The sequence below is a fragment of the Vidua chalybeata genome, chromosome 7 (genome assembly GCF_026979565.1).
Source record: "Vidua chalybeata isolate OUT-0048 chromosome 7, bVidCha1 merged haplotype, whole genome shotgun sequence".
Taxonomy (NCBI): domain Eukaryota; kingdom Metazoa; phylum Chordata; class Aves; order Passeriformes; family Viduidae; genus Vidua; species Vidua chalybeata.
In genome coordinates this window covers 34,119,731-34,147,716 of record NC_071536.1, presented here as the reverse complement: position 1 = coordinate 34,147,716, position 27,986 = coordinate 34,119,731, and the positions used below count along the sequence as shown (strand labels likewise).

The following is a 27,986-nucleotide window of genomic DNA, read 5'->3' as shown; positions in this document are numbered from 1 at the left end:
ACATTGTTAGAGAAAAAAATGCGTCTGGTTTGTCAATATATTTTTTTTTGTATGTTGCTGCATATTAGAGAATCAGACAAGCTGGAAGGGACCTTTAAGATCATCCTCTTCCAAGACCCTGCCAGGGCAGGGATATCTCCCACTAGACTAAGACCATTGGGTAAAATCCATGGTTGTTGTTATAGGTAGATAAAGTTTACTAATTTTATATTAAATATTTTTGAATTTTATTTTAGAAATGTGTATTCCTCCACTTTTCATGCTTAGTTTAGGTGTTCCTGGTATGAAACTCTGAAATATATTAATGGTGGGAGCTGACTCACACTGATCTTTTAGTTTGGTATGTCCTGAGCATTTCTCATTACTGAGGAAAGTAATGCCTATTGCATTTAAACAGTTCCTGCCTATTGCACTTGAGATTGTTCATGAAGAATTAACAATGTTTGTGACTAATTCAACTTTAAGCATTGCCCTTAAATTTATATTGATGTACACATTTGCTATTTTTTTCTATCAGCAGATGTGATTTAGTTGCATAACATGTAAAACTTTGGTGAATTGTCAGGAAAAAGCTACAGAGGAACATCCCTTTAATTTTATTGGTTTTTTTTTTCTAAAGGGTAATGTGATCTAGCAAATATTATTAGATCATGAGGCTTTACTAGGCTATTCTGTCATTAAAGCCTCAAATAGCTCTTTTTCAACAGCAACAATAAAAGTGTGTGATTATACATATTTATTAGAAAGCTTATTAGGATAGTTGTGATATTGTTCTGAAGGTGGTAAGGGTGAAGAGTTTTGGGGTCTTTTTAGAATGTAAGCTCCTGTAAGTAGGAAAACATTTCTTCTATGAAAATTGTTGAGATTTTTAATAATCTAGTAAAACACTTCCATCTTTGTGTTAGCTTTCCATTCCAGATCTCTTTCTTCTTTTAAACCTTCTTTTATATGGATATGTTTAACTACATTGAAGTTGTGATATCATAGCACTTGCTAACTAGTAATAATTTGTTGAAACATCTTGGGAGGGTTCCAGTTATATAAAATACTATTGGCTTCCTAAATTGTTGAGTTCCCTCTATTTTCTTAAGTTTTTGATGTATCATTAGTCCTTTGCTACATTATTCCTGCTGACCCTATGATAATCCCTAAATTTAGTAAAGGAGTAAGCTATATCTCAGATAACAGAGCACAGAGTATTGCAGGTTTACATCTCTCTTGTGGTTTTCCTCGGTAAATAATCAGGGAACATTTGTGGAAGGGCTATATCCATTGTCTGGAAAAAAATAATTGGAGATAGCTATAGATTTAGTCATAAAAATCTGTTGATTTGTTTTGGCAGACACCAAATGTTTTGCTAGATATGAGATTTCAGTATTACACTTTCCACAAACAAACAAACAAGAAACAACAAAAAGAGTGAGGGATTTTTCTGCTTTTAGAATGGTCTTATGTTTCTTTATACCATTCCCAACAAATGTTCATTCTTTCCAATATTGTCTCAGGCAGTGTGAAGGAGTAGTAAGGTCACATCCATGGAGATGTTTGTGGTGTCTTGGACTTGAGCTACTTGTTACCTTGAAGAACCCAAAGCCTTTGTTCGATTTGTCTTATTGCATTTAAAAATCTTTTACATGGGATAGCCTATAGCATGGGTTTATTTTTTAAGGACAGAGAAAAATGGTACAGATATTTGCTCATTTTTGGTATAATTTTAGCAAACTTTACATATACTATGAAACTAAATTATATTCTCAGGCTAAATAGAAGAATGTCATAATTGGTTATTGCAGTTATAATAAACTTAGTTCTGTTTTAGAACTATTGTTTAGCAAAAGGCTTTCTGGTACTCGAGGAGCAAAGTGAGGGTGAGAATTATGTGAAGGTCTGATTGTGCAGTCAGTGAGAGATGTGAAAATAAACACTTTCCTTCAGGTGCCTTGTTGCTCCCAAGGCTTTTCTTTCACCCCAGATCAAACAGTGACCACCTGTTACCTGTCACCATAATCCTACACAAACAGAGTGACAGAAACCACGGCCCCCTCCTGCGACCAGCCTGCTGGAACAATCCACAGGCTGAATCCTGAAAAGGAAATTGCAAAACTGAGTCAGAGAATGAATACTGATCGTTAAAGCCGTGGCCAATGTTCTGATAGCAAAGTGCTGTTTATGCTCATTTTTATTACTTTGATGGCTTTTCAGTGTTAAAAAAATTGATGGTGTTGACAGTTGTTCTTGCTTGGCATCATTGTTAAATAAAAGGAGTTGGTCGAAATAGGAAATTAAAGGAACAAGGTAATTGAAGTGGTGCAACTGGAAAAGTTTTGACTGTACATTTTCTAGATGGTTTCAAAACAGAAGATAAGAGATAAAAATCTAGGAAATGGAGAACTAGTGTGTGTGTATATATACATATATATATATATATATATATAACCAAACTCAACTATTATTGGATAATTTAAACTTTGCCCTTTTGTATTTTTATTTTCTGGTTGTATTAATACGGGAGCATATTCTGAGTTCTTCAGTTATTGATTTGTTACTTGTCTGTTCCCCGAGAAAGTCAGATGAAGATCAGCATGGCAATATTTATAGGCTGCATCTCATCTGTGGGATGCAATCTATCTTCGTTAACTTCAGTAAAAGTGATAGATGGCATTTGGCAACGTAATGATGTGATCACTCTGGCATTGCCTTTGTAAATCATAGGCTGTTGCATTCTCATGTGTAGATATTTAATCAGTTATACACCCCATTACTGACTTAATTCGGAATGTCAGTGGCAGGTGAATAATGTGAGTATTTGTATATTAATATCATATTGTATTAATGTTCTTTTCATTTAAGTATGCTATTCATGCGAAAATCATAAACTGTTGCTTCACGGCTAGAATAAATTTAATCAGTGCTATAGGCATCTAATGCCATCAGTGTTTTAATTCAATATGTCAGTGAAACAAATGGGATTCTTTTCATTTCCAGTTTCTTTATGCTTTACCAATTCAGAATATTACATGATGCTGCAGAAATATGAAGCTTAGGGTAAACAAATGCTAATTTTCAACCTTGGGACTAAATCCCCCAACTGTAGCATCAGAGACAATGAGTACATATTTCTGATGTATTTTCTAGTAGCTGAGTATATAATGATAAATTAAATTTAAGGAAAAAAGTGCTCTAGAATATTCTTTAAAGGAGTATGAAATCAGTAAATATAAAATAATATCCATGCAAATCGGTACTGATATAACACTGCTTAAGAATCTTCTCCAGTGTCCTGTCCTTAGAAATATAAAGTTGCTGAAATGTTTTAAGGAGCAGCCTAAAGCCTAAAGGACCATTTCTAGGATAAATCTGTCCTTGGTAACTGTTTATCACTGATAAAATGATTTACAGGAATTTGGGGAGTCGTTGACAGCTAAACAAACAAACAAAACCCGAAACAAAAACAAACAAAAACCCAATAAACAAACACATTTAATCTAGAAACATATAAATTGGCAAAAAAATGCACTGCTGGCATATCCAGCACACACCACATGGTAGCAAGAACAAAGTTACTTGTGTTATCCATTGTAAGAATTTATCTAAAAGTTGTATCACTCTCTAAATCTTCTGCCCTTGACTTTAAAACCACCTTATTTATAGATTTCTAAAGCTATTAAATGAGTCACTTCTATATTGGTTGAGTTGTCAATTCCATAAGTACAGAACACGATAAAACTAAAAGTTTATTAGCAAATAAAAGTGTGTGCCTGGTGTAAATCCTTCAGAATTAATGCTCTTGGTGGAGTTAAGAAAATGAACTTGGTGTGTGTTTGAAGAAGTTAGTTTTCTTTTTAATTATTTTGTTTCTTGTCTTGTAGCAATTGAATTCCTCTGATTATTTTTTCTTTTTTTGTAAGAGCATACTTTTTTACTCTGAGTTTTTCTTTTTCAATTATGTATGTAACAATTTGTATGACAAAGGTTTTTCTGCAAAACTGCATATTTTAGATAATTTATTAACACATTTTTCATGTGTGCTAAATATTTGCTTGTCTCCATACATGCTATTACCTTCCATGTAGTTATTGTCTAAAGATTTAGAAATTACCATATTATAAACAGTAACTTGCAATGAAATCACCTTCTGTCACTATTCACAGGCCTTAGACATGTTGTAAGAAGGGGGAACTTGGCTTTCTGATACCCGTGGGAAAATTGAGTTTTTCTTCTTTAGTACAGAAATTACTCATAAAACAAGAAATCTGGTATTGAAGAGCACTTTCATCTCTGTAGTTGTGTTTTAGTTGATCACATCTCGCTGTGACAGGAACAACATAATTACTTTTTGTCTGCTACAGAAAAGTTTTGGACTGTGTTCTGTAACCAGTTTGCTCTCAAATTTCTTGACAGACTCAGACAGGAAAGAAAGCTAAAATTGATAGAAATTCAAGGGGTTACACCAGGAAAATGATTTTTTATTTTTCGGTCATCTTACAAACAAAGAGCAATAAATAGCTTTGTTTGATGGTTTGTTCATTACAAATGCAGTGTAGAATTGGTCAGAAAATGTCAATACCTCTGTCATTTTTTAATAGAATCACAGAATATCCGAGTCGGAAGGGACCCACAAGGACCATTGAGACCAAGTTGTGATTCTGCACAGAGAAACCTAATAGTTAAATCATATATCTAAGAACATTTGTTTTAGTTTAGGGAATTGTATGTAGTTTTGAATTTGGATTCAGCATATAATTTTAAGGGAAATCTCTATTACGATATTTGAAAGAACTTATTATCTTTGAATTTCAGTAGAATGATTTCTAAAACCTTCACTATATTTCAATATTTTGAGTTACTTGTAGATGAACTGAAGGTGGGGTTTGTTTCATAAATACTGTTTCATAAATACTGTTTCATAAGTGGGGAAACAATTTTTTACACATATTCACCTCCCTTTAAAGAGTGTCATCTCATTCATTTTTCTGTTGTTTCTTCTTGAATACAAGTCATTGTTACTTCTACACAGATATGTCACAAAATGTGACATCAGAAGATGGCCAAATGCTTTAACAACAAAAATACAGAAAACCGATACATCATTATTGGCCTCATAGTTTTGATTTATTTGCCTTGAAATTTAGATTCAGTATTTACCCTTTAAAGTGATCAACCTCTTGTTGGGACTTTTTGTTCTGTATATATGAACTGCACAGTAAAAATTACATCTTTCAGCCAGCTAAATTGTAATAGCCAACATAATATAATCCTAATGATATTTCTAGATTTTTGCCTTCTGCAGCTCATTAATAAGCTGCATGAACCTTCTGGTCTAAAAATATTTGTTTCTGGCAAAATAACAAGTGACGTTATCAACATACATATTTCTGTAGTAATTCACAAATAGTGGAAGGAAATAATTATTCCTATTTCTCACAGTATGTCACTTTTATATATTGGGATTAAATACAATTTATCTTTTCAGGACATTTTTTTTCCTAGCTTACAGTTTTTTGTGTTGAATGAATGAGTGTGGTATCATGGCTTATTAAAATTACATATTGATGCTGAGGCCTTCAGAGTTGGTATTTTTCCAGTAATTTTCAGGTGTTTAGCAAAAGCCAATACTGTTGTTAACAACAGGGTACTTTGATCCCTATTAGTACAGCATGTCAGTGCTGTAATACATTGAGAGATGGCACTAAATAATACAAGTAACTATTGAAAAAATGCCAAGACCTGGTTTAAATGATATTTGAAGATGAGACTAAATAATTATTGTCTTGAATGAATGTCTGTTATTTCTGAAGTGTTATCTGGGGATTCTGTAGTGGTAATACCAGTTTAATGATTGTTAGAATTGATAAATATAGTAAAGTGTTATTAACAGTGGTCTTGCCCTCTATGTTGTTTTCATTTAAATTCATGATAATTATAAGATTTTGATTACAATAAAAATAAACAGAAGAAATGATAAAAATAACAATCAGCTGAAATAACTGAACCCTGTGAGTCTTCAGGATAAGCTCTGAGGAAGAACAAAACAAGCCCGTTAGCAGGAGTTTGATTTGCTCTGTCACCGTATCTTGCAGATGTCGGGTCGGTGGAGGGCCTGGCTTATCACAGAGCTTGGGACACTCTGTACTGGACCAGCTCCACCACGTCCTCCATCACCAGGCACAGCGTGGACCAGCGGCGCCGCGGGGCGTTCAACCGCGAGGCCGTCATCACCATGGCTGAGGACGACCATCCCCACGTGCTGGCCCTGGATGAGTGCCAAAAGTAGGTCTTACATCTCTCCTGCAAATCCTAATTCTTGCCTGGTGTCAAGCAACATTTCTTTCAGTCAGCCAATGTTGCTGAACCCTACAAAGGTTGATTAGATTTCTCCGTTTAGGAGGCAAATGTTAACATGTTTTATTGTTGGTATCTTTTGTTGTCTTGCTCTTATAAAGAAGTTGCAGAAGTAAGATTCAATATTTTATATGTTCTTATGCTTCAGATCAAATAATCATTGCATTTTCATGGAATGTAAAAAAAAAGTTCAAGCTGCTTTTCTTAAGAGTGAGCTAAACACAAATTATTGAGTGGTCATTTCCTCAGATGTGTCACAGATGCCTCAGGTTTTAGCTTTTATGTTTTTCAGATTCTGTGCTGCTTTAGTGTGTAGTTCTGAGCTTTGTTTTAAGGGATGGTGAGCTCTCTTCACAGAGCAGGGAGACAAAACAATTCCTTCTCCAGCTGGGGACCAAGGACAAATGATCCAAATCTCAGGCCTAGTAGCATAAACAACGTAGACTGAAGAGAGAAAAACAAGAAGGATGGGACTTCATGGGCTAAAGCTGGAACTGGACAATTAATTCCAATATACAAATGGGCCAAAACTTGTAAAAGTGTGAGACCCCGTCACTGGTTGCCCATTTTGTGACCATTTTGGTTCATCTTGGGTGTAGCCCTGGCTGGGCTCTTGTGCTGTCCAAAGTGGATCCTTTGAGGCCTCCTAATAAATCCCTAGTTTATTTTTTAGCTCAGCCTTCTAGGCTGAGGTCAGGCCAAGGTCAGCCTTCACAAGGCATCATCACTCTTACTGCTTAAGTTAAAAAAAAAAAAATCCAAAATTAATTTAAGCACTTACAAAAAGAAGTCTGAGTTTCTTGTGTGCAGCATAGAGGCCCATGTGTTTATCACAGAAATCAGTGTTGTATGTAACAATGGACAAAATCATGCAAAGTCTAATTTAGTTCCTTCCTGCCACTCTCAAAAGTACTGTATTAGTGACAGGATTTTTATTTTTACTTCAGTGTCTTACACATTTGAGGTACTTTAAATTTTCTCCATTAATTCTAGGAGAAAGACAGCCTGCTTTTTTCTACTTCTTGTAACTGTCTCTGTCTTTTGGGGAAGTTGGGGAACATTTCTGCCATATTAAATTCTATTTTTAAGTTGTGTTAGCTGAGTGTACAAAGCTGCATGAATACTGGAGCATATTTCCATGTGTGATTTCATATCCCGTTAATGCAATCAAGAGTTTATGCTGCACTGTAAAATGCAATTACCAAGGTACCACCAATAAACCCCAAAGCTCTGATGGAGATTGCAGTGAGAGGAGGGGCAGGTTCTGTCAGTCCATGGATTAGAATTCCATCAGCAGCCTGGTCCATAACATTTTCTGTCATTGTTAACAGCAACAAGGGGCTGACTGAGCCTCCTGTAGAGCACATTAAGGTCCTTTTCTTCCCATTATCAGCTCTCTGCACATCAGTCCTTGGGTCTCTATTACAGCTCTAACATGGGAGAAGCTGCAGATTAATTTCACTGTTAAATATTACTAATACACACATTAGCTGAATTAAGTTTATATCATTACACAGCTTGTATCTCTCTCTAATGGTAAATTAGTATAGAGACAAGATCAGGATTGAACAGATCTGTAAGAGAAGAAAATTGTACTCCTATACAAATTAATGAACTACAAAACTGCTATAATTTATATATATAATTTATTTATAGGCTGTTGCATTTTCTTATTTACTATTGATTATCACAATTATTTATAGATGTCATTCAGAGTTGTTTATGAAGGCATTTGGATTTTTTTTTTCTGTTGCTCATTTCATAGAGAATTAAATTATAAAATGTATCTTATGGTTTTGTTTGTTATTTTGATTTTAATACAGCTTAATGTTTTGGACTAACTGGAATGAGCAGCTCCCGAGCATCATGAGATCCACCCTCTCAGGCAAAAATGCCCAAGTTATCATTAGCACTGATATCCTGACACCAAATGGACTCACCATTGATCACAGGGCAGAGAAACTTTACTTTTCAGATGGCAGCTTGGGAAAAATTGAGAGGTGTGAATACGATGGATCACAAAGATATGTAAGTAAAACAAAAATCCTGTGCATACTCATTGTAGGTTTGTTTACATTCATTGACATCTTCAAAGTGAAATTTTTACAGAAAGATTAATAATTGCCTAATTTTCTCCTAGTGTTAGTTGTATATTAGACTTTTAACTCTATTGAAACACAAATAATGCTCAATTTGCTCCGAATTTCTTTTGTGTAATGTTTAAGTGTTACTCAAATCTTATTTCTAATATTTTCTAACTATACATTTTCAGATATTGAACTGCTCTCCATTAGTCTTTCATCGTTATATACTTTGGTCCTTGAACACTCTTTTAGGTTCAGCTCAAACAGATCGTTTACTAGGAATGTGCTGAAGGCAGTTGATCTGTGCTTGTGGATTTGTTACATCTTTAGCCCTACATTTCTCATATTTCATGAAATCTTCATTTCAGGGATTTTGTACCTCCCAAAGTTCAGGATATAATGAATGAAGGGCATGTTCTGGCTTGTATTCAATTCCCAGCTTTACAAGAGAGTGTGCATCATCCCCCTTTGATAACTATTAACTTTTTAAAACTGCTTCATATGCAATATATGAGCTTTGAAATATTTTTTCATCTTAAATGAAAATTATATGGCTTTTTGGAATCCTATCCAGAAGTTCCACACACTATTTTTAGGCAAATATTTTTTTTCATAATGAAATAAGAGAGCCAAGCTTGTAAGAGCAGAACTGAAATACAGTCAGCATGGACAGGCATGTGCTTTTCCTTTTTCCTTTTGTTTTCCTTCTATAAACATTGACCACAGCTCACTAATGCTTTCAGATGCAGTAACTGTATCAGAAACCAAATGGAATCTGAAGTTTTCACTCTCTGACTATATACTTGTTAACACAAAACAGAAATACAAAGTAATTAGTAGATTGTGATTAAATAGTTTATCTTTGCATAAGGCACACAATAGGCATCACAGACATGAAGTAGGACATGATGCCACTTAGTTACAGAAACCATTACTGAAATACTACTTTATTGATCAGGTCTTTGACTTTCATTTTGCAGCAGCAAGAAGAAAATGATCATTGAGTTTTCTCAGTGATTTTTCAACATTGAAACTTCAAATTTTTCTGAATGCCTTGCCTCTTGGTTTGGCTTTCTGACAATTTACCTCTTCTTCTCCATTGCAGTAAAAAAAAAACCTCATGTACACAGTAATCTGAGTCCAGCACTCTCTTCTGAAGGGTTTTTGGGAGCTCTGTGTGTTACACCAATACCTGTTGTGGGATAATCAGTTGATTCTGTTGTCACAAGCACTGATCTGGGTTCTCACTCTTCCTGCATTACTTAGATGAGGATTGTTACGGCAGAAGGAAAAGCCCAGCAGGCTGCTTGGCCTCTAGCAGCACTTCAGCAGAGTGGCTGATCATGCTGTAGATGCATTTTTACTGGCACAAGCAATGCCAGAATCCAGCCTGTTAACTCTATTATTAACCTAGTGAAAAATATTTCCAGAGCAGCTGTTTTACTTTGCCCATGTGCTGTCCGTCTGGATGAGATCTTGGATTTCTCTGACATCAATGCAGGTTATGATTGGTCCACTCTTCTCTCAGATTCTTCGGGGTGTTCAGTCCTGAACCACCCATCAAAAATCAAATTTCCCTATCCCCAGTATCTCTGCTTCATTGCTCTCTGGTTCCAGTTAGGTTAACAAGGGTAGAAATTGGGTAGCAGAACATGAAAGGCTAATGGTAATGTAATGAATTTCCTTCCAGATAGCAGCTTCTTTCTTCATTCTGCTCACCACAATAATCTAGTACAATGAATTAGGAGAAAATCATTTAGCAATATTGAACTGACTCTTTAAAGTGGATTGTAAGGGTTTATTGATTTTTTTGTTGAGCTGATATTTTAATACCAGTATTTGGTTTCAAGAATACTCTTTCAAGTTTGGAAGATTTTTTGTTACTGTTGTTCCTTATTGCTTAGAAAATATAAAGTTTTTATGGGGTTGGATTTTTAACATTTTTTGTTCTATTCTGTCAGATCTTTTAGTTTAAGAATAGAAGTGTGGGGTTTTTTTTTTTTTTCTTTTTTTTTTTTTCCATTAATCTTTCCCATTTTCTTCCATTTTTTCTCCTGCCTTTACTTGGATTTTATATTATGGCCACACCTGGTTTTAGCTGCTTAGTGCTTTAATTACAACTTTTTTTTTTTTTTTTTTTGAACAAAGAAACAGAGCCAACAGCAAATAAAGCTGATTTCAAGTTTTGGACTTATTTTTCTAATAAATCATGAGCTACTTTGATTTCTTTTTCCTTTTCTTCTTCAGTGTTAAGTATTTTGTGATATTTTACATGTGAAAAACTAGAAACATCAATAACTTCCTGTAAACAGTTATTTTTTTAATATCCAAGTGGAATTTTTGTACTCTCAGTTATAATTTTGAAGACCTATAGGCGTGATTGTTAAAATAAATATGAGTTTAGAGGTGTTTCTGGTAATTGTAACCTTCATGTAAATGCAACCTGCCAGTAATTGTAACTTCCAGTTTCTAGGGTGTTTGTTTTTATTCTATTGAATTTCTGTATTAACGCAATTCAAGAAGTTCCACAGTTGGTGTTCAACTTCTGTTTTATTCAATTACATTTTATTAGATAGCTTCAGTCCACAGCAGAAGTGCAAGCTTTAGGTTTGGCTGTGCATTTATGAAAAACCAGAGAAACCAGAGAAAAATTTTCATCTGTTATTTAGGGCTTGAAATATCTTCTGTAACTGAGCTTTGATATCATTTACTATTAAAACATGGGATGTGCTCTTGGATGTGTCTGACTTCCACTCTTGCAGATGGAAGGGATGGTAGGGATGTCTTTTCATGATTCCTTAAAGTTTTAAAATTGTACTTGGGTTGTTGCAAGTTTTAGTATAAATTTAGCTTTAAAAAAATAGAAATTAAAAAATAGAAATAAAAAATTGTCACAACTGTCAGTGTTATTATATAAGTTAGAATTTCAAAGGGTTGTAAAGGTGGCCAAAAGCTGATAGAAATATGAAGTCTTTATTTTGGTTGCTTGAATAAAACCAGTGTCCTTGTATAGGGCTGTGACATAATACAGTGACCCCAGGAAATGAAATACAATGAGCAATAGTGAAAAAAACCATTTGGTTTTGTGACACTGTATTTGGACCTCAGCTCTCCCAAGGCCGAACAGCAATGATCAGCTCTGTGGTGAATTTACATTCCATTGTTAGAATCTGAGATAAATTAGGACAGTGCTCCGCAGCACAAAAACCTGAGCAGGGCAGCGCTTTAGTCCTGGTTTTAACAATAGAATTGTTCCAACTGGGACAGTATCACACTATCACAGAGAAGAATATGGGGCTGCAAAATCTGCATGGCCAGATTTCATAAAGATCTTTTAGAAACATTAATGATTTTTATTTTTTCCCCCCCTGAAATGTCTGAATATAAATATTGCAAGCTTTTAAGAGTGTATTATAAAAAGTGTCTTACTGGAAATTTGCACAGTTAGAGAAGAAATCTTTCCCCATTAATTTATTCCCGTTTATCTTTTAATACTTTTCATTCTGGAAAAATGTTGGGTAGAGAAAAGTTGTTTTTTTGGGATACTTATCATGGGGAAAAAAATCTTTCCTGGGTAAAATGATTTACTGTCCAACTCTCTTTAAAATATGCAACAATACATGATGTGCATAGTGAAGTAGAATTTGTTATAATTATCTGATTAATGTAAGCAATTTTGACATTCTGTCTGTATCAGTGAATTTAAACATGGACAGGAATGCTGCTGTGCACAGGACAAGAATTATTTAGGTTAGCAGGTTGTTGAGATACCCTGAAATGGCACAGGTGGGAAGAAACTTGGAGCATCCCTTGGTATTGAATCCTGCAGAACTGGGGCACCTTCTTAGTCTCCAAGGCATAGCTGCAATATCAAAACTGGGAGCTTTTGTTTCACAAAATGAAATTTGGATGTCCTGTATAGTAGGTGCGTTTGTTATATGGAGAGAAAGACTTCCTACACACCCACAATGATTTTTTTAATAATTAAATATGGGATTGACTATTACTACTCCGTTCTCATTCCAGCCTTTTTTAAAGAGCTGTCACACAGCATCCCCTTGCAAGCACAAAGGATTGCTGATTCATGGAGATTTCCATGAAATCTCATTGTTGTTATAAACTCCCTCTGGGAAAGGGGATAAAGCACACAAAGCAGATGGAAAACCATGGTGATCTAAGTAGATATGTTGAGGGATATTATTTTTCTAGTTTTATCCCAATTTCCCTATGATAAGTAGCACATAGACACTAGGGTGTTGTTTTTTGTTTTTTTTCATAACCTGGGTGAGAACTGTTCCCACTTTATACATAGCTTACTATTTTTTCACGTAGAAACCTAGAACAATTCAATAAAAATAGTAAGAGTATTTTTTATGTCCATTATCTAATGGAGAAATGTTAACCCCCTTCCAGTAATTCTGTTCAGCCGAAATTAAACTTTCAACTAAAACTCTGGTATAAATTCATCAGATTCTTCAGAAGGGAAACTGTTCATGTGAATTTTTTAATTCTGATATATGGAAAGAAAGAACATATACAAATATTTTACAGGAGGCGTGGTTTGGATTAGGATCAAATTCATTGTATTTCTAGATTTTTTTTTAATTTTATTTTATTATATAGTGACCTTCAATTCATTTTTCCTTCTAGGTTTTAAATTAGTTATTACTGTGGTGAGATTTTTTTTCTGACTTGGGAAACATGAAACATTTATTGTCTAGGGTCAAGTTTCTCAGTTCTAAAGCACTTCATTGCCTAAAGACTGAAAAACTTTGGTTCCTAAGACTGAATCTTTAGACTTTCAGCCATGCTGAAAGAACCTCCTCTCTCTTCTTTTGGAGCTATTAAGCAGGTAAAGTGTTGAGTAGGTATTTTTACAGGCACATTTAGATAAACTGTGGTTTTTTTAATTAAGGAACAGATGCCTGGTTTTCTGAAATTTGGATGCCTGTGGCATCCTTTTAACATATTTTAAGTGCTGTTATCTCATTTCCCCAGGTGCTGAAGGTATAAAAGTATTAAGTGTTTTGCCTAACGTGATGGGAGTCACAGTTTGCACTTTAAAATCTTCTCATTCAGTGACAGCACTTCCTCTCCTGTTCCTTTTCTTCACTTTTGCATTTTAGGTCATTGTCAAGTCTGGCCCAGGCACTTTCCTCAGCCTGGCTGTGTATGACGAGTACATCTTCTGGTCAGATGGAGTGAGGAGAGCCATCCTGCGTTCCAGCAAATACACGGGGGGAGACACCAAAGTTCTGCGCTCTGACATCCCGCACCAGCCCATGGGAATCATCGCTGTTGCCAACGACACCAACAGCTGTAAGCTACAAAGCAGTTTTCTTAATGCCAACATCATTCATTTCAGGGATTTTACTTAGTTTTAGCTGAGTTAAAAGTTTATATGGTGTTTCATAAATTCTTTCATTAAGAAAAGATGGGGTATAAACTTTTCCCATGTGTCTTTGTTTGAAAAGACAGGTGTCTGCTAAGGAAGGCAGGAGCCTTCCTTGAAATGGAAAATGTAAACCCCCTCCCTCCAAATTACTATAATTTTGAAATTAAGGGGCTCTCAGGAAAAGATATGGGAATAGGATAACAGTTCTTTAATAGGAAAATTTAAATACAAATGCAATAGTACAAACAAAAAAAAAAAAAAAAAAAAAAAAAAAAACACTGACAGATTCAAAACATGACCTGACACCCTTTGGGTCAGGGTGTTGGTAGCAGTCCAATTGAAATGGTGGCTCAGCTCTCCTGCAGTGCCAGCTGTGGCTCTGTTGGAGCAGGGATCCTGGAGAAGGGTAAAGTTTTCCTCTGAAGGTCCAGTGGTGGTGGAGATGGGCCTGATCTTCCTCTGGGAATCCAGTGAAAGAAAGCTGCTCCTCTGGGAATGCAGTGGAAAAAGGCTGTCTCTGTTGTTTAAAGTCTCAGATTGTACCCAGGTAGGAATGTTTGGCTCCTCCCCCTGGGCAGAGCATCTCTCAATGGGATGATGGAACTTTATCACCTCATGCAGGGACACTCACTGGCCCGTGAACAGAAGAGATCTCCTGGAGGGAGGATTGGTTTGTGGAAGTGATAAAGAAAACTGCCCAGCTAACAGGAGATAACTGCCCCACCTCTGACAGATGTCAAATAGAATACACACATATCTTACAACCCAGGGCACCAAGTAAATAAGCATTATTCAGAATGTTCTGCTATGGGCGCAGAGCTCAGTGGATAGCAGCTAAATACTTTCCTGTCAAATTTCTGCAGTTTTGAAAGTTGCAGGTTTTTAAAATTATTATTTTTCAGGTGTTTGTTTATCTTTAGCATGCCAGCATCTGAGGGATGTTGACATTTTCATCTGACTGATAAAACCTGAATCAATTGCCCATGAATTTGAGATATGGTGACTTCTGCTCTCTCAAAGACATTGGCCATTGAAGCAAATTTAATAAAATAAGAGTTCATCTCTTGTTGTTTGTCTTCCAGGTGAGTTATCTCCCTGTGCACAAATGAATGGAGGCTGCCATGATTTGTGCCTTCTGACGCCTGATGGACGAGTGAACTGCTCGTGCAGAGGGGACAGAGTCCTGATAGATGATAACAGATGTGTGAGTAAGTAATGATGGCTGACACAATGCTTTTCTGTGCTGTGAGGCACTTGGCTTTCATAGGACAGTTGGCCCAAGCCATTAATTTAATTTCTTCGGTATACTGTAAAAATTGATCTGGCAATTCAGCACAAACCAGGCTTTTAACTCTTTTGTCTTGTAAGTCCTTTGGGGGGTTAAAAAGTGTTCATACTCTCCTTAAACTCCTATTATGGTAGTGGGATACTGTTTCTTATTAATAGGATTTTTACGTATTTATCACAATTACTGCTGATATAGAAATGTCTGTGTGTATCCTTCCCCAGAGTTATGTGGGATAAGCTACTGAAGTTGAACCTTAATTAAAGCACTTTCTCACCTATCTCTGTGTTGTCAAACCTGTGATTGGCAGTGGAAGTGAGAGAGGTTCAGCAGATTAATTCACATGCCTAACAATTTATTTTATAATTATATGGCATTTCTATTTTCCAAATACATCACAACTTTTAAAATTGCTCTTACATAAAATCATGTTTAAATTGTCATCTAGGACATGAAATAAGATTTAATCTTCTAAATTATTCTGTAGAGTGTTTGTAGGAAATGTTGATCTCAGCTATCAGGAAAAAAAAAAAGACATTAAATGATGGGGTAGAGTAGCACATAAAGGATGGAGACAAGACAGACTAGAGTTTAGCTTTGAGATCAAAAGTTCCTTTCTTCATAACAGAATTGCAAGTGATACTCAATAAAATTGAAAGTTAGCAATTCCAGCTGAGAAAAGGAATTAACTGTCCTTTCACAGTGTAATTAGACTGTATAACTTACTGCCAGTCAAGAGTCTTGAGACAAAGCTTCAGTGAAATTCTAAGAGGGAGTGATGATGATATGGGTAATGACTACTCTGACTACTTACATGCCATCAAAGAAACCATTTGAAAGGCATTTAAAATTCTTTGTTTCTGCAAGATGGAGTTTGAAGCAATCTCTACAAGGGTGTCCAGTTAGACTCAAACTGAGGGCAGGTTATACTATATATACTTTTATTATTTTCATTTTTTCTAAAGATTGCAGTCTAAGATGCTGAACTAGATGAACTACAAATGTAATTGATAATTATTCTCAATACAATGCTAGAGAATGGAGGGAAAATAGATAAAAATACTTCAAATGTAAAGGACTAAATAAATCATATTCAAGACCAGATCTCACCTTGTTCAGAATCTGTTTTCAGCACTTTTTCTTCATGTTTCAATCAAATCAAGAAATATTTTCAATTTATATTGGCTTGGCTATTGCATATAGCAGACATTGGTTCTTCCTGAATTTGTGCTGAAGTGATTATAATGGAAACAAGAAAGAAGCATAACAATTGGATATAATTTCCCCATTTTCTTCTTCTTGAGTTGTCCTAAATGCTCCTTGTTTCTTTTCACATTGATATTTTTCTTAGAACCATGCTCATGAAGCAGATGTATGACTTATCCTGAAGTTCATGACCAAATTGTTGTGTCTAATTTGTGAAATGTTTTTGTTTTTTAAGTAAAAGAGGAAAAATTTTAAACATGCACCTGGTTGTCTTCTAAAATAATACATAAAACATCCACTAGATGAGAAGGGGAGGGTTTCTGTGAATAAAAGAAAAAAAGTAAAATGGAAGCAGCAGCTTTTGTGCCTTGGGGTTTAGGCTGTATCACTCAAGCTGGGGGTTGGGAAGGCATGGGTCAGTAGAAGGAAGCTGAGCAAAGTAGTTCCAAAGTTCTTATCAGAATGAGTGCTTGTGAATAGTTCCACTACATGTTCCTTCATGGATATTTGTCAATGTATTTTCTTTTACAGGTTCTCTTTGTAGAAGCTTTTAAGTTCTGATGCCATGGTGTGTTTTACTGTTTTGTACTCAAAACCGTAAATTCAAAATTCATGTAGGTCAAAATTGAAATGCAGCCAGCATATTTTCTCATTTTCAGTACTTATAAAAGCTTTTAAAAATTACATGTTAATGTGGTTTATTTTTAGGTAAAAATTCTACTTGCAACATCTATTCAGAGTTTGAATGTGGGAACGGTGAATGCATTGATTATCAGCTGACCTGCGATGGCATTGCTCACTGTAAGGACAAGTCTGATGAGAAACTTTTCTACTGTGGTGAGTATTTCCAGATCTTTCACCTTCCTGTTGTCATTTTGGTGTTATACATGCTTAGATTGCTTCCTCTTATTCACACCAACTGCTCGGCCAAGATGGCCAGGAAGAAAATGCCAACACACATTAAGAAAACCTTGACATGACATGGAAAAAATTACCTGAAAATATTTTTTTCTTCCAAACTTCATGTATCAACTGACATATTTAATAAAAAGCATCTCAAATGTTCTCATGTTTCTGTCTAGAACAAAAATAAAGAAAAACATGGCTAACTGCTTTTTTAAAGATGGAATATTCCTTATTGTACAGTAATGTAAAATATATAAGTGCTAGTTATTAAATTTATAGATTGATAAATACAACATTTGTTACCCAGAGCAGCTGTGGCTGCCCCATCCCCAGAAGTGTCCAAAGCCAAATTGGACAGGGCTTGGAGCAGCCTGGGATAGTAAAAGGTGTGGAGTGGGGTGGAAGGAGATGATTTTTAAGGTACCTTCAAACCCATTCCATGCTTCTGTGATTCTGAGAACCAACAATTTGTCTTTCCATGTATTTGCCACATAATTTATGAAGGTCACAGTGTGGCAGTGAACACCTTGCCTCATTTAAATCAACTGTACCAAATATTTTTCTACACATTGGAGAAAAAACCTGAAAGAACTGGAGTCCTTTCATGCACTAGGTCATATACAGGGTGTTGCTTTCTGAATCTGATAAAGAACAGAGTCCTGGACTCATTATTTTGATTAACTAATGCAGTGAACATTATTATTGTGACTTCTGCAATAATTAGGGCTTCAGTAAATCAGTCCTGAATTTTCAAACATATCATTATATGTAAAATTCATACAGTCTTCAATAATGTTCTTGAGCAGAACGCTGTTGGTATTGGTGCTCATAAATCCAGAAACCTCTCTGCTAATATTTGTTATTGTTTTTTTCTCCATTTATTCCTGTTTTGGTTTAGGCCAAATTTGGTATACTTCATTCTTTGTGATGCCACATGCAAACAGTCTCCCCAAACAAGCGTGTCAAAACAAGTGCATTTTAGGTACATGGGCATTTTTACCAAGGTAATGAAAGCTGGGAATTAGGCCACCCTTTTTCTTTTTTTCTTTTTTTTGGTCATTCTTTCTCATCATGCTTTTATTTATTGCTCTTTATCCCTTTATCAGTCCAAGTTATGCTGCAGAATAGATGAACAATTTCTGAAGTTTTTTTTCTTGTAGCTTGGAATGCATCATCAATTAAAATATTGTTCTGGAACATTTGTTTGGATTGAGGGTAAGGCTGTTTTCGTGAGGTGTCAATCCAATCATGAGCTTGTATTTAACTTCCCAGAAAACAGAGGCTGTCGGAAGGGCTTCAAGCCGTGCTCCAATCGCCGCTGTGTTCCCAGTGACAAAGTCTGTGATGGTGCCAATGACTGTGGTGACAACTCTGATGAATTTGACTGCAAAGGTAAATGGCATTTTATTTCCAAGGCGATTTTGGAATATTGCTTTGTAAATACTCATTATGCAAATAGGAGTAGCTGGAAAATAATGTGTGATTTAGTCATATGATGGGATTGATGCAAAGGCTGATTTTGGTTTGCACCTACAGTCTTCTAGAAGGAGAGTGGTTTTGGCTATAAAATATAACATATACATGTGCATTATGCATATAATATTTTATGTTTTATATGTATAAAATATAAAATACAGGTGCTGTATCTTCTGTGAAGTAATGAGAGAGTAACTGTACTGCAGACAGATTGAAAGATGGTGATTTCTCTGCATGTGCTTCTTCTCTGAAGCAGCAAATGCTCTATTTCTCTGCTTCTCAGATGCATGGCAGTGTCCGTGGCCTTTGCAAAGCTTCCAAGAATTGTTCTCCTCTTCATATCAGAATTGTTTTTTGATTTATATCTTTTAACATGAATATTTATATCTGTGCAACAGCCAATGCATATAGACCAGCAAGCAGACCACACAAATCCTTAGTTACAATTCAGAAAGGTTGGCAGGGATATTATTCCACGAGATTTATAACTAAAAGCTGAATAGCTGTAGTAACAAGCATTTTTTGAAGGCACCAAATTATTTTTAATCATTTATCTAAATATAAGTGGAGGGAAAAACATATAGGCAAGAACTCCAAACTGGTCTTACAAGAAATAAATCTGAGAGAGAGAGATTCACAGATGATCCTGAAAATGCTTCTTCCTCCCTCAAATGATGATGTGGCAGTTTCAGTTCGAAACCAGGAGGAAACACCAATTTCATGTAGTGGTTTTGGTTCCCTAATTTGAGATTTTGCCAATTTTGAGATTTCCAATGAGTGTGGTGGGTTCAGTGCTGGCCAATCACCAATGCATTCACTTCCTGCTGTGAGGTAGGATTAGGAGAAAGGCAAAGCAGGCTCAAAACTTTAAAAGGTTATAAAGAAAAATTTACTAACGGTAACTAAAAGAGTAATAAGAATCAGAACAAAACCTTTAGAGCAATTCTCCTCCCCCCACAACTTTTTCTTTCCCACTGGCAATGTAAAGAAACAAAACCTAAAATTTCAGTAAGTTTACCACTTCTAGAAAAGTCTTTCTTCAGTTCACTTAGGGAAAGAAGTCCCTCTTATTAACATTCTGGAGACTTCTCCACAAGAAAAAAAAAAACAGTTCTCTTGTCACTCACAATTTTTTCACAAATGGCTGCCACCAAGGGAAATCTGCAATTGTGCAAAACCAGGACAATTGATAATCCCAAAATGAATTGAATTACCTAGAGACACTCTTAGGCTGAAAAAAATAAATTAAAAAAATTAGCAACTTAGAAGGTGTAATGAACTCCAAATCATATGTCTGCTGGAAGGTACAGTGTGTTCTGAATGCCTCATTCTGAAAGGCAGAAGGCTTAAGCATCATCATGTGTCTGATGTGCATCTGAAGAGTGTGTTTAGCACACAAATTTACATCCTTTATAACCATATGTTGCAGACTCGGCGTGCGCCCCGGCAGAATTCCGCTGCGCAGATGGGGTTTGCGTCGGGAAATCGGCGCAGTGCAACCAGATCATTGACTGTGCAGATGCCTCGGATGAAAAGAACTGCAGTGAGTTTGTGTTTGTGCTGCCTCCCAGCAGCTGCTCCCTGATTATCCCTTGTTATGGAGCAGTTCATTCCTGGGTGTTGCTGCTTGGGATTCCAACACCTGCATGGGCTCCTCGAGACCAACGTGAAAATTAAATGTTGAGGCTCTCAGGCTCTGTTAGGTGTGTGGTAATTTTCTGTCTCTTTCCAGATAATACAAACTGTGCTTACTTCTATAAACTTGGGATAAAATCTTCAGGATTTATCAGCTGTAATTCAACTTCCCTCTGTATACTGCCAGAATGGATTTGTGATGGGTCTAATGACTGCGGAGATTATACAGATGAATTAAAATGCCCAGGTAACTGTAAAAAAAAAATTTAAAAAACCAAACTCAAAACATTAATTTACCTCTTAAACAAAGATAAAATGTCCTGTATGGGGAGGGAGAGTTTCTCATGGTGTTGCAAAATGTTTATTTGGTCAATACTGATTTATTTACCATGGAGATTATTACAATGTTGAATGCAGTTTATTCACCTTTATTTTGTGTTTCCTGGGATTATGCAAATTATTACAATGAATACTGACTTTTTTTTTCTGAAGCAAACTGTAATGTCTAGCTTTCTGTTTCCTCCAGGTTAGGCCTGCCATTTATCATTTTTATTTGAGTAAAACATGAGTCATTAAAATGTCAAGCTCATCAAGCATCAACATAACCACTCAGGAACTTTTATTAGCTACTGCTTTAGTGGGTGGTATTTCTTTTCATGCTGACTTGTTTTACTTTCTCTTTTATTTGTTGGAATAGGCTGCAAGGGTAGAATCCAGGGTTATTGCTTTTGTGATAGCAGCCAGGAGAAAGGGATCATGACAACTTGAGCCCCAGACACAGGACTGGGGTTCTATTTAATGTAACCAATGAATTAGTCATAAATTAAATTCTTAACTAATGAAGGAGGGCATTTCTGTGTTTGCTCCATTTTTATCCAGAACCCCTCATTTGAGTTTGATAATACTAAGTACAACATGAAAACTTTTTAAATTTCTATTTCTTTTTATAATTAATTAATTCTAGAGGGAAATGAACCTCCTGTTGACCAGTAACTCTCCTTCCTCTAAGAATTAGTGTTAAATAAAAGTAAATATTAACTACATAATAAATTTTATTCATTTGTAAAATTAAAACTGCTAATTTACGTTATTCGATGCCATCAAACTTTTGCATAGTAGTGGACATAATCTTATTCTTTCCATTTAATGTTATCTTTTCTATGTGATAATCCTATTGTGTCAGCAAAAGGCTCTGTTAGAATTCTCATATTTATTGTGCCAAATTTATTGACAAAAATATTACCAGGATCCAGAGGAATCTGAGACTTCAGCAGTACTGACAGCCAACCTGTCATTAAGAACTTCCATCCTATAAAATAGATGCATATTAACTTAGAGTTTCCATTCTATTCTCTACATTCTCTAGATTTTCTCTTAATTATGTAGAATTTATTTTCTTTAAGGTCAAAATAGCTTAATTTTTGCTGTATTTTTAGACAAAGAAAGGGTTTTTTTTCCATACCACGGAAAATGTTGAGAGCAGTGTGCTACAGCTTCTGTAAACTAATGTTGCATAAGTACACTAATGTGCATTTTATTCCATTGTCCATTTATTTGTATTACTTCTCTCTGAATTCCAAATGCGTGCCAAAATGTTCCATCATTTTAATGTGTGACTAATTGCCTGGATCATTCCTCCCTTTACTTGGAAGCAATACCATTCCCACTCAGCCTACATGTGATTTCCTTTGCCATTTCATTCAAAACTGACCAGCTCTGGCACATTAAGTTTTTGAGTGTTGTTTCTGTTATGAATATTGCAATTCCCATTAGCAGTTTGGTTCAGTGTCACTGTTCTTACAGAAAATTACAGCAAAATATTCATGGAAGGTAGCTATGCTTAGGGAATCCTTAATATCTACCAAGTCATCACAGATGTTCCACTTCTTTCTTTAGTTATTTTGGTTTTTTTTCATTCATACAGCTGTAGAAGCCATAAATGTTTACTTTACCTTTCCTTTCAAAAGAGATGAGGCTGAAAAAAAATCCAGTGCACTGAGAGAATAATGAAAATCATGGCAGAGAGTTTCAGTGGTCTCCAGTGCTTGGAATTCCATCCTGGGTTTTCCCAGGACCTTGCTTAAGATTTTGAAAATAAGCTGTTATTAGACTAATATTTCTGCTTGCATCATGGAACTCTACATGTGGCATGTTTTCTTTCCTCACACCTGGGTTCTTAATCATTCATAAAAGTCAAATTTTAAATTACTTTCTATCTCAACAAAATTAAAAAGACAGGGGAGAACTTTTTAATTTCTGACCAAATCTAAACCTCTGGCTCCAGCATCACTGGTGTAGCTCCTGTTAGTCAGTGCATGCATGAGATCTGTGGCTTCTCCCAGTGACAAAAATACTGTCACAATTAGATTATCTTGTAAATGACAGCAGAAAGTTCAGAAGGGCAATTTCTTCAGCTGGTGTAAAACAACAAGAATGCTGACCTGCCTGACCTCAAAACCTGTAAACTGAACTACTTTCCTCTCTAGGCTTTTCGATTTAGTTTGAAGCTGTGCTCTGATTCTTCTCTAAAAATATAAAAAATAAGTATTTCAGCTCACTAAACTACTTATCTATCACTTTTTTTTTTATGATCACAAATTATTTTTTTTCCATTTTTAGACATAAACACTTTGTCCATCAGTATTCAGAAATTTAGCAGAAATGTATTAGGCTCCTAATCATACTAGTAGAGACCATTTTACATTACATTCTTTATTTTATCACAGTTCAAAACAAACCCACATGTGAAGAAAATTATTTTGGTTGTCCTAGTGGAAGATGTATTCTGACCACCTGGCTTTGTGATGGGCAGAAAGACTGTGAGGACGGAGTAGATGAATTGCACTGTGGTGAGCATTTTGTCTTATTTGTATTTATTTCTCTAGTCACTAATGCACTTTGGAAACAAAGAAGTCTGCATTCATATCTCAGAGATTCTATAAAAATGTCTTTAATGCTGCGTTTTAAGATTCAACTGTAATATTTCATACTACCAATACCTTAAATTCTATTTCATGCCAGAATGAAAGCCCTTTAATTTTCTTTTTTCTCTTAAGGATATATTTTTATATAGGGTTTTCTATTACTTTAATATTTAACAATTCCACTAATTCTTCACAACTTCTAATTAGAAGAGTTTTACAGATATGCTGAATTTGAATCAGTATCTGGACCCCAGCAGGAAATACCCAAACCTCAAAGAAGGCATTGCTTTACATCAGAGACTATACAGATATAATTGTTTAAAGTAAGGACAAAAGTGATGTAAATAAAATACAGCATGAACTGTGTAGTGGGTTAAGGGTCTGTTGTGTCTCAGATCTTTTCAGATTCTTAAATTTTAACTAATTGATACACAAAGCAGGTTGGTTTTACTCCTAGTGAGAGCTGGTCTTTTCAATTTGCATGAATTACCTGAATGGATTATTTTTGTATTGAAATTGTACCAGAAAGCAGTGTCAAATTTTTCTATTCCCTTTTTAAATAAAACCTGAATTTTGGTTTTTTTTTCAGGTTTTTTTGTGTTTTTTTTTTCTTTACTTACCATGACTGAACATTTTAAATTACTCTCTTCATGACCCAGTTCCCACTGACATGCTTCCATATTTAATTTGCAGTTTACATTGTATATTTTAATCTCATAACTTTGAAATTAGGAAGTGCTGTGCACTGTAGCAATCAGAATCTTTTCTGTTGGCCACATTTCTCAAGCTTAACTTGGTGTTTATATTTCCAGGTGTTATACACTTGTGTACAATACTGCAAACTGAATTAGCTGATTTTTGTGGGCAAAAGGGAAGGGGCTTAAGTCAATGCTTCTTCCCCTATTAATTGCTCTTGCCCATTTTGAGATACCTGTTACAATGCTCTCCTTTAAATTCAGATTTCTTACCTAAAATTCTTTTTAATGTTAATATTAAAATTTGTTGTCATCAAAATCAGTTGCAACAAAATAAGATTTATTCTTAAAGAAAGAACCCTGGGAAAAATACAAGACCTGAATTTTTCAGGAAAGAATAGAGTTGATTTAGGACAAATTTGCAGTCTGATTTTGAAATGTAGACGCTATTATTTTCAATGTATAGAAAGGTGTAAATGGCATAAAGCAAACACACAGAATTTTTTCTTGTGAGAAAAAAGAACTCCATCCTTAGAAAATATCATATTAATGTCTAGAATATAGGAGGAAGGCTGGGTTGGAAAATTTGAACTGTGACCTCGCTGTCCTACTACTCAAATAAAGCAGTTCACTGTACTTGTAGCATCTGTTAAATAAGCAAACTAGGCTTCAGTTTTTTAAAAGTGTTTATCCTCATCCCACTTACAAAATATTTGAAAATATTGGAATGTCTTTTGGAATGTGTCACTGTTTATTTTTGAAAATGTGTTGGTGAATGCAAACCCTTGACAAACTGATAATATGATGAATAACAAGACTGGGATTGCACAGAGTTGGAGTGTTTTAATACATGGCAAGTGGGAGGAGAGAAAGGAGCAGTGCAAAAAGCCTTAAACTGTGCTTGAAACAGCACGGAATGCAGTGATGTTGTGAACCTAACAAATGCAGGGCCTGGTGTCATCCCCAGATTCGTCCTGCTCCTGGAATCAGTTTGCTTGCTCTGCAAACAAGTGCATCTCCAAGCAGTGGACCTGCGACGGTGAGGACGACTGCGGAGATGGTTTAGATGAGAGCGATGCCATCTGTGGTGAGTTGGATCTTTTCAGTTCTGGGTTGGGTCAGATCATGCTTAATGAGGGTGATCACATGTTCCAAAGCAGAGGCTGGGAAGGGAACAAGAGCAGAGTCTCCAAAGGTTGTGAGGGATCTCCTCCCTCAGCCCCCTCCAACCAGCAGATAGGTTAATTTTTATGGGAACTGTATGATTTATGTAATTCTCTTGATGCCTAAAGAGGCTGACCTGGAGCAGAGGTTGGACAGAGTTAAAAGAATGAAGTAGGTATTTATTAAAAGGCCTTCAAAGGATACACCTTGGGCAGTGCAAGAGCCCAGCCATGGCTCTGCCCAAGATGGACCCAAAATGGTCACAAAAATGAATGACCAGTCACGAGTTGTCACACTTTTATAAGATTTGGTCCATTTGCACATTGAGGTCAATTGTCCAATTACAGCTGCAGGTTATGCAGTCCCATCCTCCCAGTTTGCTCTCCTCAATTTGCTGGTGTTTACACTTTTGGGGCCTGAAGCTGCAATGCTGTCCTTGGTTCTCAGGCTGGAAAAGGATAATTTTGTCTAACTAAGCTGTGAAGAGAACTTACTAACACTTTATATGAAGTTCAGAGTCACACACTAAGGCAGTACAGAATCTGAAAAATATGAAAGCTGAAACTTAAGGCATCACTATCAGTAAAGTTATGAATGGCAAACCAGCTGGGTAAAAGGGCAGCCAGCCTGTTCTCCACTTCCTATCCTTGATATAAAAGCCCATTTGAGTTTTACATTTGAGTGCCAGGTGCTCAAAGACCCTAAAGTTATTGTATTTTTGTTTTAGGTTGTTTTTTTTTTTTTTTTTTTTTTTTTTATGTTTTTTTCCTAGCTCTTTCTTTTATTCCCTCTAAAGTTTTCTATGCCATAAGCATATACTGGATGATACTCCTCTCAAATTCCCAAACTCTTCAAGGTACATAAGGAATTGAAAATTTTGTGTTTATTCTAGGGCTCAATGGACTGGAAATGTGTTATTAAATTCTTTTCCAAAGAAAATCACATTGTGTCAAATCATGCTGTCGCAATTTGGTGATACTTATACATCGGTTCCGTTGTTCTCTGTATTTTAAGTTTCTTTTTAAAATTTCAGCTTTTACCATTTAAAGATATGTTCCTTTTCAAAAATCCTTTTACTTAAAGTCCATTCAACAAACAATATTTATTCCATATTGCCAGTGTGTAATCACAGTAAAAATATTGTTGATAACTGGAAGTGTTAGACAGAGAAAAAATCTGGTTTGTTGAAGTAGTTGCTTAATCAAAGATGTAGAAATACCAGCAAATGAAAGGGGTGGAGGAAGAACTTATACTGTTCAAATATGACAAAATATTAATTATTTAGGACACTTAACTTCTCTCAAAGAGGGAAAAATCTGCACTGGGTATGATGAAGGGAGAGTTAAGGCTGTATTTCTTCTTAGGAACAGTAGTCAGATCTCAATTGAAAGGAGAAAAGAGATCAAAATGACTTCAGATTTTTCAGTCTTAGAAAAATCAGTATTTTTTTAACATGAAGTTCAATTCCAGAAATATCAAAAAATGGCAAATGAGTTTAAGCAGAAGTTGCCTCTTTTGCATAAGTAAGATAGAAAATATTTTTTAAATTAATATTTTATTAAATTCTAATTAAAACTAGTATAAAATGCACTGTCTCCTTTTTAGTGAATAATTTTTAACTTATCTAAGAGAATACATAAAGTGATGGATTGCACAAAAATTTACTTCCAAATTGAGGAAGTTTAACCCTAGGGTATAATATTATCTAAAAAATAGCAAAAAAAAAAATTGGGTAAATAATATGTGGAGTTAGTTGGATCAGCGCTGTCAGATATTTTTTACTCCCACTACTGTTGTACTTGGTGCACATTGTTTTCTTCTCTGTGGGAAAAAAGTTTGGAGTGCCTTTGGATTCCTGGCACAGAGTTTGGTGATGCAGGGATCACGTGGTTTGATCAGTTCCTGTGTCCAGTCAGTCCAAACATGCAGCCAAAGTTACTGACCAAAACTGGTTGGAAAAGTTATTCTGCTGGATAGTTTCCATGAAGCATGAGAAATTTAAGAGACTGAATGAATGAAAAGAATGGAAGAAACAGCAGATGGTCAAAAGATGGGGGTGTTTAGCCTGGAGAAAAGGAGACTCAGAGTGACCTTATCACTCTAGAACTCCCTGAAAGGTGGCTGTGCTCAGGTGGGGTTGGGCTCTTTCCCCAGGCAGCACTGACAGAACCAGAGGACACAGTCTCAAGCTGCACCAAGGGAAATACAGGCTGGATATTAGGAAAAAGTTTTTTTATGGAAAGAGTGATAAAGTTCTGGAATGGCTGCCCGGGGAGGTGGTGGAGTCACCATCCCTGGCTGTGTTTAAAACAGACTGGATGTGGCACTGGGTGCCAGGGTTTAGTTGAGGTGCTGGGGCTGGATTGGACTCAATGATCTTGAAGGTCTCTTCCAACCCGGTGATTCTGTGAATTCTGTGAAAAATTGACTGTAAAATGATCCTGGCCAGTAGATTTATCATAATGTGCAGAATGAAATAATTGCTGAGATGTTAAAATAAATCCCTTTAATCATCACCAGTCACCATACAAACATGGGCTAGGGTATTCCAGCTGGGGATTTGGGATGGTTCAGTGCTGAGGGCTCCCTTGCTTTGTCTCCCCAGGCTCAGTGACGTGTGCTGCAGACACCTTCAGCTGCTTGGGCTCCCACGCCTGCGTGCCCCAGCACTGGCTCTGTGACGGGGAGCGCGACTGTCCCAACGGAAGTGATGAGCTCTCCACAGCGGGCTGTGGTAGGTTTGCATGTCAAAAAAAAATATTATTCTCATGCTATTTCATGTTATTTTCATGTCCACTTTGCTGGTGAAGAGTGCTGACCCACGTGTGAGCACGTGGAGAGGATCCTGCACAGCTTTACTCAGGCTCACACACC

At 35.9% G+C, this 27,986-nt stretch overlaps 1 protein-coding gene across 1 annotated transcript in view; it reads left to right on the top strand.

Annotated features, from left to right (window-relative positions):
• The window catches only part of LRP1B (LDL receptor related protein 1B), a 632,825-nt gene that overhangs the window by 495,359 nt on the left and 109,480 nt on the right, over positions 1-27,986 (top strand). The window contains exons 42-52 of the mRNA XM_053947419.1: positions 6,081-6,270; positions 8,166-8,370; positions 13,553-13,745; positions 14,904-15,029; positions 17,021-17,149; positions 18,491-18,610; positions 20,124-20,237; positions 20,427-20,576; positions 23,056-23,178; positions 24,916-25,035; positions 27,718-27,846. Of these exons, the coding sequence (XP_053803394.1) occupies positions 6,081-6,270; positions 8,166-8,370; positions 13,553-13,745; positions 14,904-15,029; positions 17,021-17,149; positions 18,491-18,610; positions 20,124-20,237; positions 20,427-20,576; positions 23,056-23,178; positions 24,916-25,035; positions 27,718-27,846 (1,599 nt within the window). The remainder of the gene's footprint in view (positions 1-6,080; positions 6,271-8,165; positions 8,371-13,552; positions 13,746-14,903; positions 15,030-17,020; positions 17,150-18,490; positions 18,611-20,123; positions 20,238-20,426; positions 20,577-23,055; positions 23,179-24,915; positions 25,036-27,717; positions 27,847-27,986) is intronic.